This window comes from Crocodylus porosus, unplaced genomic scaffold (genome assembly GCF_001723895.1).
Source record: "Crocodylus porosus isolate Cpor-Errol unplaced genomic scaffold, CroPor_comp1, whole genome shotgun sequence".
Classification (NCBI taxonomy): Eukaryota; Metazoa; Chordata; order Crocodylia; family Crocodylidae; genus Crocodylus; species Crocodylus porosus.
The window spans coordinates 63,519,180-63,532,621 of NW_017728886.1; the positions used below are offsets into that span (position 1 = coordinate 63,519,180).

The following is a 13,442-nucleotide window of genomic DNA, read 5'->3' on the forward strand; positions in this document are numbered from 1 at the left end:
TGGACAAACTACTTGGGCTAAAATTTTTCCAAAAGATTACATGGAACCAGAAATCCCAGTGCAGATGGCTAAAATTTGACAGTTATAAACAAAAGAAAATGGTCTTATAAGACTGACAACCTTAATAAGCAGGGTTAACCCCACATATAATAATATAAACAGCTTGATTCAAATTCTAAAAACCATTCTAATTAATGCACTAAATGAAACTTGTGCTAGAAGCAGATGTACTCTTAATATGACTCATTTATTCAGTTGGAATGTTTTTTATTCACTTTTCTGGTCATTATGTTTCAGTGGGGGGGGGGCGGGGGGAGTGTCTGGCTGAACCTTCCCAGTTGCTTATTCTCCCCATAGTCTGAACCGGTGTTGCCAGTTTCAAGGAGAGTGGGTTTTGGGGGTTTGTTTCCCCCCCCCCTTTTAATTCTTTTTTCAGGTCTCCCATTTGTGTGCTTCAAAGAGAAGTAATTTAGTGCATTTTGATTACATAGATTCCCAACCCTTCATCAGCTGTAAAATGCAAATACTGTAACATTCTTTAGTAGGTAGCCTGCCAATCTGGTTTATCCAGACAGTGACAAAACTTGCCTGCATTATCCTATGTATTCACACATGAGTGCAAATATAGCACCATCTCCTTTGCCTCTGCAGCAGTCCCCCCTTAAAGTCTTCTGCATACAGATTTTCAAGGAAGACGACACACCGTAACATGGGCCCTTGTTCATCTTGTGGATTCCTGCATGTAAATAGAGTATGGAATGAAGTGAAGTGACCTGGAAAACGTCAACCTCCCCCCCCCGCATGCATGGACATACACACACATCACATGATCCCAGACCTCCCCTCACACATGATCCCAACTGCTGTGTGAAATAAATCAATCATTATTACAATTTTCTGAGCGCACAAATTTTAAAACTAGCAAGGGTTAAACTATAGCACAAATTCCCTTGTTTTAAACTGTTGACTAGAGAAGGTTCCTGTTCTTTTGTTTATTTAGTCAGTTGGCTCCGGAGCAAATAAATGGCATAGCTTCTTGCTAACACAAAGTAATCTGGGTTTGATCTTAAAGCACGCAACAATTGTACAACAAAATTGGAACTGCAAGGAGTCTTCTTGATTGGATACTTTAACCGTATTTGTTCTTGCAGGGACAAGCTGATCTTCTCAAATATGCTAAAAATGAGGCATTGGAGAACTTGAAGCAAATCCATTATGCCGCACTTTCATGTGGACTTAATAAACGAGGCACTGAAAACACAGAAATCTCAAAGCCCCGTCGAAGCTTGGAGGCCATACCTGAGAAAGCAGGTGATGAAACTGGAGACTGAGAGAACATTCTGCTCATAATTATGGAGTTTATAACTCTGTGACCAATTGTAGCTGCACAGGCATCTGCTTTGCACTTGTACTCTTGAAAAAAATATTTGGAATTTTTAAAGCACAACTGGAGAAGCTAATTACAATCTATTGAAACTGTGAATGTACGTAGCAATTCTGCGGGTGAAGGCAATGACATTGTTTAACACAGAAATTATACTGCTGGCCAAAATTTACTGTATATGTATAAAAGATGTCATAACTCAGTAACAGTGTGCTGAAAAGTTCATTGTAGTTTCCTAGAGAAAACTGCTTTTTCTTAAGGAAAATGAGCCGTAACTTAGGTGAAGGTGGGTTCACAGGTTAGAAGTTGACACGGTGTCTTGATTTTCAAACAGTTAGGTGTGCAAATCCTTGATTTTTTTTTAATGCACAATTCATTACATACTTGTGCTAACCAGATATGTAATTGTACACCTAATTTATGAAAATCAGGGTCAATAATATAAATCCACAGCTTTTATAGAATGTGTAATTCAAACACTCAGAAGTATTTGGTTTTGAAGTGGTATTGTTTTGTTGTTTTTTTATTGTTGAGCCATAATAAAAAAGAGAATGTAATTAGACAGTGCTCACTGACTACTCAGTGCACTATAGGAGAGCCATTGCATAAAAGGAAAAATGTGCAATCTGTCTGATACTCTGTCAGAAGATGCATACTTATTCCTGCCTAAGAACTTCTGCAAATGTGTATACATAATGTAAAAGTGACCAAACTGCGAGTAAAATGTTGTAAATAATTTTTCATTTTGTGAAGTGAAGTGCTCACATTAAAAAAAGTTTTATGATATTACTCCCAGACAAGTAAAGCTTTTAACTAAAATTTTAACGTTTTTTATTTTTTGATTTTCAAGTATTTTCTTCCTTACAGAGTAGGCAATAACTCAGCTAGCAGGTTTGTAAAAACCTTATTGCTGTTACTTTAGGTAAAGGTACAGTGGTTAATATTCTCAATGTAAAATAGCTATACCAGCTAAGTTTCTTCTCTTACTGCTTCTGATTTGACAATAATGTGAAGTATATCATGCAGTACAATAAATTAGAAAATGAAGTATATTCATACAAAAACTAACATGCATTTTTTCAGCAGGGAGAGATTTTTATTGAGAAATATTATTTTTTTATTTTTAAGGTATATTTACACCACAATTTTTTTTAGCTACCAAAGCAAGGCCCTCAGCCTGCAAAGTCTGTTGAATTAACCACCAAAAGAGGCGTAATGCATGAGTTGAAGTGGATCATGGGGAGTTTTAACTTGGTGACAATGCTTTCAATTCAAATGCCCATGAAACAATAAATCATAAATCCATGTACACCCTATAGTTATCCAATACCAATAAAATTTGTTCTCAAAAAAAAAGAGAGAGCGAGAAAGAGAAGAAGAAAAAGAGTAAGTCTTAAAAAAAGAATCACTCCATTGTGATGTGCTTAAATAAAACGAAAAAGTACAATTAAATACAATATTTGTTTATGTAACGTTTAACCATTTAACAAAAGTTTTTTGGATTCATTCCTTGAAGGAAAGTTTCTTTTTATACATTATTCATACATAGTCCTGTTCTGTATGTACTATAATGCCTTAAAATGGCTTATAATTGAGAAGATGCATCAAAAGATCACATGGACTTGGAAATCTACAAGAAGCATGCATATTGCATTCAGAAGAATGAAGTACAGACTTCTGAAATCATAACAGCAGATGCTATTGTTCAGTCTTCATGAGTAAGACCAGCTACCAGATGCCAAGTCAAATTGGCAGCAAAGATAGGAGAGGAGATAAGTAGCTTAGAATAGTGGAATAACCTGTTATGGATTACTTTAGAGAAGCTGGAAGGTTTCAAGTCAGCAGGGCTGGACAGGATGCATCCTCAAGTAATGAAGGAGTTGGCTGTGGTAATTTTGGAGCCATTGAAAACACATGGAAGTTGGGTGAGGTCCTGCATGACTGGAAAAAAGCAAACATAGTGCACATCTTTTAGATGGGGAATAAGGAAAATACGGGGAATTATAGACCCATCAGTCTGACCTTCATATCGGGAAAGATCATGAAGCAAGTCATCAACAAATCTATTTTTAAGCACCTAGAGGAGAACAAGTTGAGCAGGAACAACCAGCATGGATTCATCTAGGGCAAGTCATGCCTGACCAACTTCATTTCATTTTATGAGAAGGTGTCAGGCTCTGTGAATGGGGGTAGAGCAGTGGTTGCTATAATAGCTTTTGACACTATTTCCCATGATGTTCTCATTAGTAAGTTAAGAATATGCAGACTAGATGAAAGTACAGTAAATTATCAATGGTTGATGTTCAGTTGGATAGAAGAATCAAGTGGTGTTCCCCAGGGGTCCATCCTGGATCTGGTATTGCTTAATATTGCAGACAACACCAAATTAGTAGTTGCAAGGCACTCTAGAGGGTAGAGCTCGGATTCAGAATAACCTTGATAAATGGTCTAAAATCAACTGAATTAATTTTAGCAAGTGCAAGATCCTGCTCTTAGGCTAAAACAGTTGCATGCACACACAGACTGGGGAATGATTGGTGAACCTGCAGTATTGCAGAGGAGGACCTCAAGGTTACAATGGACCTTAGGCAGAATAAACCAACCGTGTGATCTTGTTGCAAAAAAACACCAAAGCACACTGGATTGTATTAATTGTAGCATTGCTTGCAAATTAAAGAAAGTAATCCTTCCACCCCATTTGGCACTGGCCAGGCCTCCTGTGGAGTACTGTGTCCAGTTTTGGGTGCCGCACTTCAAGAAAGATGCTGGCAGTTTGGAAAGAATCCAGGAAGGGCAACAAAAATTACCAGATGTCTGGAAAAGATGGCTCATGAGGAAAGGCTGAAAGAACTAAGATTATTTAGGTTGAGAAGAGAAGACAGGGAGGTTTGATAATGATTTTCAAATATCTGAAGGGTAGTTATAAAGAGGATAGGGACGAATGATTCTCTGTGGCCATGGGAAATGAAACTAGGAGTAATAGTCTCACATTGCAGCAGAGGAGATTTAGGTTGGATATTAGGAAGAACTTTCTTACTGTTAAGTGGCTAAGTGTTGGAACAGGTTATCCAGAGTGATTATGAAATCTCTATCCTTGGAAATTTTTAACAGGCTAGACAAACACTTGACAGATGGTTTAGTCAGGCATGATTCTGCCTTGAGCAGGGGAGTTTGACTAGGTGACCTTCTGGGGTCCTTTCTATCCCTACTTCTCTCTGACTGTATGATTGTTAAGCAAGGACCCAATTTGTTAATCCATATTTCCTAAATTGTATCTTCTCATCAAAGAGTCCTTTCATCCCTGATGCAACTTAATTTAATTGCTGTTATCCTTAACACTGTTTATTTTCAGGTCATAAAGCAAGACACTGGTGGCTCTTTTCCAAGTATTCAGTACAAGAAAAAAAAAATCAAATTATAGTTTGCTTTAAATTTACACACTGTTTTTAGGCAGTTTTTCTTTCATGTACCATTAAATGCATGAATTGCTTATATGAATTTGAATTGTGATAAATGGTCCCCAAAATATTGTTCTTCAATGAACTGCCTTTCTTCTTTTGCTCAGCCCTGGCAAACAATAGTAAGCAAATTAAGATATTCGTAGAGGCATAGGTCAAATATAGTATCATCCAAAAAGAAAACACTACTGCACTGAGAAAAAGGTCACAAAGACATGATCTGTCATTTAAATGTTGACTGTATTTTGCTCAGTAAAAGAACTGAAAGATATGACTAGACGTGCCCAAATTAAGTGTTCATCTAAACTGTGATCGCAGTCTCCAGCTGTTCTCAGTAATCATCAAGAACAGCTGAGAAGGGTAAGCAGTACAAAGAGTACATTCATGGCTCCATAATCCTGGAGACAATCAGTGGCCGTTTCATGGTATAGAGGTGCCTCAACAATCGATGGAGTCAATGGGGGTGTGCTGTGCGTTTGACATGTTGTCTGCACATTGAGCTGAAAGAAGGATAATAGAAGAGCAAATTCAGGAATTCTACAATTCAGGGATTCTCCTGCCCAAAAGGAAGACTTAACTCTAAAAATCAACCCATTTTTTAATTCTTTTACAACATTTGGATTGCAGAAGTGGAGTTCAGCTCTACATTTGAAATCCTGGCTTTGCTGAGTCAGTGGCATAAGCCCAGGGACTTCAGTAGAACTGGGATTTCAGTTTTCTCCTCCTTTTCCTATGCTTCTAATTTCTCCCTTTTTTTGTCCATAAACTCTCAAATACATGTGTTGCAATTTTCAATGCAATGATGGGGTACCCCTTAAAATCTCAAAACCCTGCTGCCTAAGAAAGTACAAAGTGCCTCTTGCTGTATATGTATGTTTTTTTAAATCTCATGGCTGGCTGCCATATGAATTTTTCCTGTTTTAAAGTTGAAGTAACAGAGAGATGATTCAAAACTGTCAGCATGGAAAATGGAACTGATTTCTAGATGACTGAAAATGACATCTGTGGTCTCTTAATCAAATGAAACAGTTTGTGAAGAACCAATTCTCCATTCTCCCAGTTTAGAAACTTTCTTTCCCTTTGTATGAATTCCCTGTTTTGGTGCATGAATGTTGTTCTATCAATAGTACAGATTTTTCCTTGCTGCCTGCAGGAATTGCTGTGTGCTTGATGGCCACCCCTAAATGACCCAAGTATAGCATGGCCATCTGTCATCCAAACTGTAGCCAGTTTTATGTCATAAGTAAATTAAAGTCCAGCATAAAACATTCAGTGATACACTTTCAAAAGTAAATATTTACACTCATGAGATTATATATGCATATGTGTAGAGCAGTGGGTCTTCACCTATTTGTCGTAGTGTGCCACATTTGCAGCTCTCAATGGTGTTATGTGGGCCGCATCCACACAACTTACTTCCAGTTAAAAAATGTTTTGTATCTATTATTTGACAGTAATGCACGATGTCACGTGGGCTGTAGCCCACAGGCCGCAAGTTGAGAACCACTGGTGGAGAGACAAAGAGAGGGAGCACGCATGCATGCAGTAGTCAATCATATGAAGTTATCCTCACTGCTCCACAGATATGGCCCTCTTGAGATTTAACGTTAAAGACAGACTGAAATCATTAATTGAATTTTATAGTTTGAGTGAAAAACTAGTACTGAAGAAGTCAATGGAGCTCTTCTATTGACTTCAGTCAGTAGAATTTCATCATATTTCTCCACATTTATCACGCTTACTTATTCTGAAGCTACTGACTATGCTAGGTAAAGTATTTAGCAATTTTGTTTAAAAAAAATCACACATTTGTTCAATCCTTCCCCCTCCCCCCCCTGCGACAACTTCCTGGAGATAAAAGACCAACAGATCTTTCAAATCCCAGCTCTTCTCATACATTTTTCAAATGAATTCAAGTACAACAAATTTGAAAATTTCCAAACTGCAAAAAAACCTTAAGCCATAACGTAAGTATAGTCAATTATTCTCAGCAAGGAGGTGACACAACTGTCAAGTTCTGCTGCTGATTTCTGTTTCCAGACAGCGGCAAACTTCTCCTTCTGCTCGTTGACTCTGCTCCCCAGATAGTTAAGGAGAGAAACTAAGCAGAAAAGAGGGGTACAGCAGAAAAACAGGAAGTGAAAAGAGGACAGAAGGTCCTCAGGAGGAGACAGCGTTCAAAGCCACTGGGTAACCTCAAAGATGCATGGGAACAGCAGCAACAACAGAGGGACATGAGATTGTGGGTGGGCAGAAGATTTTGTGCAGAGAAGTAGGGGTGCTACAGGGAGCCTGGAGCTAAAGATAGCCTATTTCCTCTGCACCAACATATAAGAGCTTGGGGCTCCCTCGCTGCTAATACCTTGGCTTCCTGAGGCAATAAAGCTGTAGCGTCATGAGGATCCATGGTGGAGTAATGCGTTGGACAGTGCTGTCAGGAGCACAGAAGGGCCAAGACAGCAGGCCTGAGGGATCTCATCAAGGGCTGATGTCATCACAGACAGCACTTCGCTTCCCAGATTTCTCCAGTCCAAGCTTGGTGAAAGAAAGGATAGGAGGCAAAAATGATGTAATGAGGTGAAAGAGAAGCAGAGTTTTGTGAGGTTTACAATTAGCAGAGGTGCCATTAGCAGAGGTGCCATTGACCTGCAGTGAGAAAATCACTGATAGGTCAGGAGGAGCTGTGCTCTCGGGAGGCTCCGTTCATAAAAACCTTCTCTCTGGGTAAAACTTAAGTTTATGCTGGGAGCTGAGCAGGTTTTTAGAGCTTAAATATGGATGTGCAAAGGGGCTTTTGGGTAGGCAGAGTAGTTTCTTTGTTGCTTACAGTGGTAGGATATTTTTGGGGCAATCATAGTTGTTAGTCACCAGGATTCTAGGAGAGGAGACAGGATGGTCTCAGAGATGTATGGCCTTATGCTGGAAGCTGCAAATTGTTTCTGGCTTTGCCATTTTGCTATTCACTTAACCTCTCTACCCCTTTATGCCTTGGCTCCTCCATCAGCAAAATGGAGATGATTATATTTCCTTTGTAAAGCACTTCAGGATCTACAGATAAAATATGGTATGTAACTGGGTAAATGCACGAAGCAATCCTAAGCACCCCACCCATAAGGGTGATATGGATTAAATACATTACACAGCATTGGAATTAAACTGTCTCTAGAATACAGTCAATTTTTTTGGTCCTTTGAATGTTCGCTCAAAAAAGATTTCACAAGATGTTGTTTTGCGAAGTGCACTACATCCTGAAGCTTTTTTTCCCCATTGTTGTGTGCTGCTCATAGTCAGGTGTTACTAATTGGCTACTTAGTACAGGTTTTAAAATATGAGCCAAACCAAATAGATTGAGCTGTGGCAAATAAGTTCTGGGTTTCCAAGTACTGATGATGTCAGTATTGTAATCTTGTGTACTCGTTGCCTCTGCTGTGTAGCAGCAAATAAGAATTTTTACGTTTTCAGCACGGTGGTTGCGGGCTATAACAGCCTCAACACTTTTTCCACTTTGGAAGTTTTTCCTTTAGAACCAAAAAATCTAAGGCATTCAGGCCCATGATTCAGATCCACATTTCAAATCCTAAATATCAGAGTTGTTGAGATCTGGGTTTGTACTGATCTCTAAGCATATTTAATTTCTAAATCACCAAAAAAAAAAAATCAAGAAAGGGCTGATACCACAGACATCATTTCATCAAGACTGTGACATGCCAATACTTAACATTTTGTCATATTTATTAAAAAGTAAGTTGAAATTTCCCTGGATGAAGAAATTACACTGTTTGCAAGGCTAGGAATCTTGCTGTTACATAGGAAACTAGCCTTTTCCATCCACATGTCTCCACCTGACAGGAGCAGTTTGTCAGCACTGCATCCTTCTTTCTAAAGATCCATCTACTACTGTGGGGAGGTAGAATATGTTGTCCATAATATGCTCTGAAGACCCTACTAAGATGAAACTTTTTATTTTTATATTAATTTTCCCACTGAAATTTTAAAAGCCTTCTATTTGCTTTTATTACCTTAGCAAATTAGCCAGATCTAGCAATAAGAACCAGAATATAGTTATGAAATAAATGAAAACTGGCAAGCTTCAGGAAAGTTTCTACAAAGCAGGACAGAATCAAAAAGAAAGTAAGGATCACGTATCTCTGATCAGTGATCCAAAACAAATCCTTGAAAACAATTGCACGGATCAGCCAACTAAGCACCATTATAAGCAGGCTTTCCCATATGATTTTAGCAACCAGTAGACCTAAGAGTTAGTATAACTGGCAGAATACTGGACTACTAGGCTCTGTGACATATGTATGGCTAGGACAAATGAATGTTGTATTTTTCCCTGGATAAATTAAGCCTGCGATTATCCCGCAAGAAAAATACCCTGAAATCGATGCATACACACATCACCCTAATCAGGTTGTAGTGAGCAGTTGAATATATTTACTGCCATTGATTCAACAATGCAATAACTGTAGAAACGTACTTTGCAATAACTCAGGATAAGCTGTTACCTACCTCTTATCCAGGACATTTTTTTTTAGTATTTATCGTGGAACAATGGGCATAGACATTTGTATGATTGCACTCTGTTCCAGAATAAAATATTTTGCCCTTGGGATAAATCAGACTTTTGTTTGCAGGCTACAAAATATTACTTTGCAGCGCTGGTAGTCCCCAGGTTACCAGACTTTAAAATGCACATCAGGCCCATAGCAATAAAAGGACCAGCCTGGACACATGCTGAATCTCTTCTGTGCTGATGAAAGTGCCTATTTGAAGAGTACTCAGTAACTCACAGGAATAACTTTGCTGTGCTTTTATCACATTAAGTCAGGACTGGGTCTAGAAAGCTTTGACCTGAGACAGAAGAAATATTTGGCCCATGTAGTATATGGTCCATGACTAACTGGCGATGCCTTTATACATGCTCTAGGGTGGGAGGGGGGAAGGTGGTCCTTTAATAAGAGCAGCTGTTAGGAGCTGCTTCAATTAAAGCGCGCACAGCATCTTACGTATTCAATGTCTTGTACTTCAATACGGCAGCCGGGGTATCTAGCTGGGGTAATGTAGGCCCAGCACTCTTTCCTGCTTATGCAGGGGGTCGGACTCGATGATCTATTGAGGTCCCTTCCGACCCTAGCATCTATGAATCTATAAAGCCTGTTTGATGAGCTTTAGCACACATCGGAGCAGGCATTGGTACCCTGGGTTCCCTTCCTGCAGGAACTCGGACGGGAAACTGCACCAGGGCCTTGGATGTTATAAGTTGCTAAATGGCAACTTCAGAAGACTGACTTCTAAAGTATGAGACCTCAACATTGCAAGTGTATTCCACACCCAAGGTAACTCACCATTAGCTGATAATGCAGCATCTGCACTGCAGTGTTCCGGTAACATCTTTCTTGGCAAACCCTCACAAAAAAAGTGTTTTCTTCACACAATTTAAGTTCTTGCATTTGTTCTCTGTTGCAGCTGAACACCTGGGGGAAAAAAGGCTATATTAATACTTTTATATTTGGGGGGTTTTTTGGCGTCTCAGACTCATTAGAAGGACAAGTTACATATTTTGACCCACTATAGGCAAGTTCCAATAAATGTTATGTTCCACAACTGAATATAAAAAGGATATACCCACTTTTAATGTTTATAACATAGTCAACACAATATAATGGAACATGATCCAAACTGATCCAAAAAAGAAACTTCATGAGAGTTATTGAGTTCTTTGTTACAAGTAGTCTCTTTCTATACAATATAGTTGAACACAGTTTTAGCATTTAAAGCAGATGTACATTTTCTCTACAATTCTTGAAAGTTTGCATTGATTTCACCTGCACTTATATCTGTGTTAATCTTATTCAGGCCCTCCTGTTCTACCTCAAATGCTGCCATAAGGTACATCTCTTTCTTGCAATATTTTCCAAAGAACCAGACCAGAAGATAAAAAAAATCTATGCTCCAAAATAACAGTCACTGACTCAACCTCAAGCAAGACACGAAGTAGATACCATGCTCTGATGAGTGAAGATTGCACATAAGAGGTGAACAGTCCATCCCTGTTCATGTCTTACTGTTCTTATATTCCCTGTAACCTTGTACCACCATGGGCTGCTGCTTGTGATGCTGTCCCCAACATGGGCTGCATCCCTGCACTCCCCAGTGTTTAGGAGATTCTGCAAGGGGAATAGATAAATAAAATCAGGTGCTAGGACCTGAGGATGCCTCCTTTGCTGCAGCAGCGAGAATAAACTGAATGTGATAGGCGATACACCCCCGGAGATGCTTCCTCTCCTGCTGTGGCTGCAGCTTGCTGATTTCTGCAGTTGCTGCAGGCCAGATCCAGTATCTTCACATGTTGCCTACCCCTGGTATAGAACAATCAGTGACAGCCAACCTTTTGGGTGGATGTGACACAAGTTAAGCTCACCCCCTCTTCTTCCCAAGTGTCACTGATCCTTTCCCGCTAGACTCTAGAACTTGTGCTCTGGGGTCCCAAGATGGAGGGCGAAGGGAATATTTGAGCCTTGGGCTACAGCTGCATGGAGCAGAACACCACTACAAGAGAAGATGTCACCACCAAGAGCCAGTTTAACTCTTTTCTGGCCCTGCAACTGCTGTTGTTTTATATAGTGGGCAAGGATTCAGAGCCCTGAATTCAGCAACAGCCACAGGAGCAGAAGAGGGTGCAGGCTCTTGGTGGTGACACTTGACACCTCTCACAGCAGCATTCTGCCCCTGCCCTGCTGCCATTCTGGCACCTGCCTTTTACTGAGAGCCCGAGACTTACCTGCCACACATTGTAGCTGCCTATGCCACTTGGTGCAGGTTGGCCACTAGGGTTAGATAAATACCTACAGGCACTGCCAACCCTTCCTCAGATTCAGGAGCATCTGAGCTTTCATTTGATATGTCAGTGCTCTTATAGACTCATCTGGTTGCAAAGGCACTTCAGACAGAAGGGTGTAATAAGGCCTTATAGTTTCACCAGAAGTAGGGAGTGTTCATCCAGGTTGAAGTCAATGGGATCGCCATCTGTTCAGCACCTCAGGAAGTCAGGCCTGAATGCCTTACATTTTATAAAGAGTTTGACATTCACTGTAGTCTCTCTAGGCTGCACGTTCTACCACTCCTTGACTTCTAAAATGTAAATAAATGGGGAAGTGATTAAATGAAATTAAAATGTGGAAAACACAAAAATCAACTAAGAAATTTCTACACATTATTAAAACACACTAAACTCATTGCCACAGGAATCACTGCCACCTAAGCCAAAAAACTGCAAGTTTTATAAAAGGTCTCAGATGCTTCTATGGATAACAATACCATAGAGGTGTGACAGCTAATGCTAATATGGGAAGAGAAATTTAGTGTCATGGGAAGTTTCTTGCATCATTTTCTGATGCACTGGTACTAACCAGTGTCAGAGACAGGTCATTAGGCAAGCTAAACCACACATGCCCATCCATATGCAATTCTTCTTATCTTGCATTTTTTAATTTGAAATTAATTTTAACCTGCTGTAAGTCTCTGACATTACCAATAATTTTAACCTACTGCAAGAACTACGTAGATGTAGCTTTACTCTGTTCTGTATCACTAAAACTATTCAGGACACTCATCTGAAATTCTGTGAGCTGAATCGGGTTCCCCAGGTTTCACAAGATTTCAGTAACTCATCCCTTCTTCATGGGACCAAGACCAATTCCAGGTGACCAGAATTAAAGTGGTTCTTTCTTATGCAACTTCTGCAGAATCTGATTCCAACAGAAAATGGGAGTCTTCAGGGGTACAACTCAACATCTATGCCCAGAAGTCTGAGGAACCCAATAACAGAAAAGCATGTTTGCTTTAGCAATACAGCTGGTGCCTATTACATATATATGTGCAAAGCCCTCAGGTCTGATAGACAAATTTAAAAGCAGCTGCAGACAGCTCTCATTTGATCTTCTAGAAAAGACAGGCCCACAGACTTGTATTCAAAATCTCTGTAGGGTGTTTTGGCTTTGAAGAAGATCAAGAGACTGATGTAAGCATACAGACAAATCTTGTGGCAGTGGGAGCCAACCTTTTTTGGCAGGTGTGCCACAAATTAAGTCCCACTCCCTCCCTCCAGAGCACCACTCCAATCCCCTTCCCCAGCAATCTGCTGCTCTGTTTTCTGCTCCCTGCCCACTCTACCACCGTAATGCCTATTGGCTGCCTGTGTCATTTATGGCACATGAGCTGCAGGGTGGAAACCCTTGCCTTAGGAGTTCTGGAGCCTAGAAACTCCCCACATCAAGCCAACTTGTCATGACAGTACTACTTGACCCTAACATCTGTATGACAATAGGTTTGTCCCTTTAGGTACCCTTCCAAGTGCAGCATGACTAGCTTTGTTACAGATATTCTAGCACAGTCTTTTTTCAGGTATGAAAGGGCCTTGTGCCTCCCTGTTTTCCCAGTGATCTCTTTTGCCCTTGTAGACTTGTATTCTCCATAGTTAATGTGCAGGAAACAGGAGTAAAAACTATTAAGCTACCACTTCTGCTCCTTTTGTGTGTAGAAACCCTGTCTAACCAAAAAATACTGGAAAGCCTGTATTTCATAGATTTCATAGA

The 13,442-nt window shown here is 39.9% G+C and overlaps 1 protein-coding gene across 2 annotated transcripts in view; it reads left to right on the forward strand.

Annotated features, from left to right (window-relative positions):
• Positions 1-2,744, forward strand: part of PLCL2 (phospholipase C like 2) — a 183,728-nt gene extending 180,984 nt beyond the window's left edge. For both annotated transcript variants that reach the window (XM_019535697.1, XM_019535705.1), the window contains exon 6: positions 1,152-2,744. In XM_019535697.1, coding sequence (XP_019391242.1) covers positions 1,152-1,331 — 180 coding nt within the window. In that variant the 3' untranslated portion in view covers positions 1,332-2,744. The remainder of the gene's footprint in view (positions 1-1,151) is intronic.
• Positions 2,745-13,442: the final 10,698 nt, after the last annotated feature.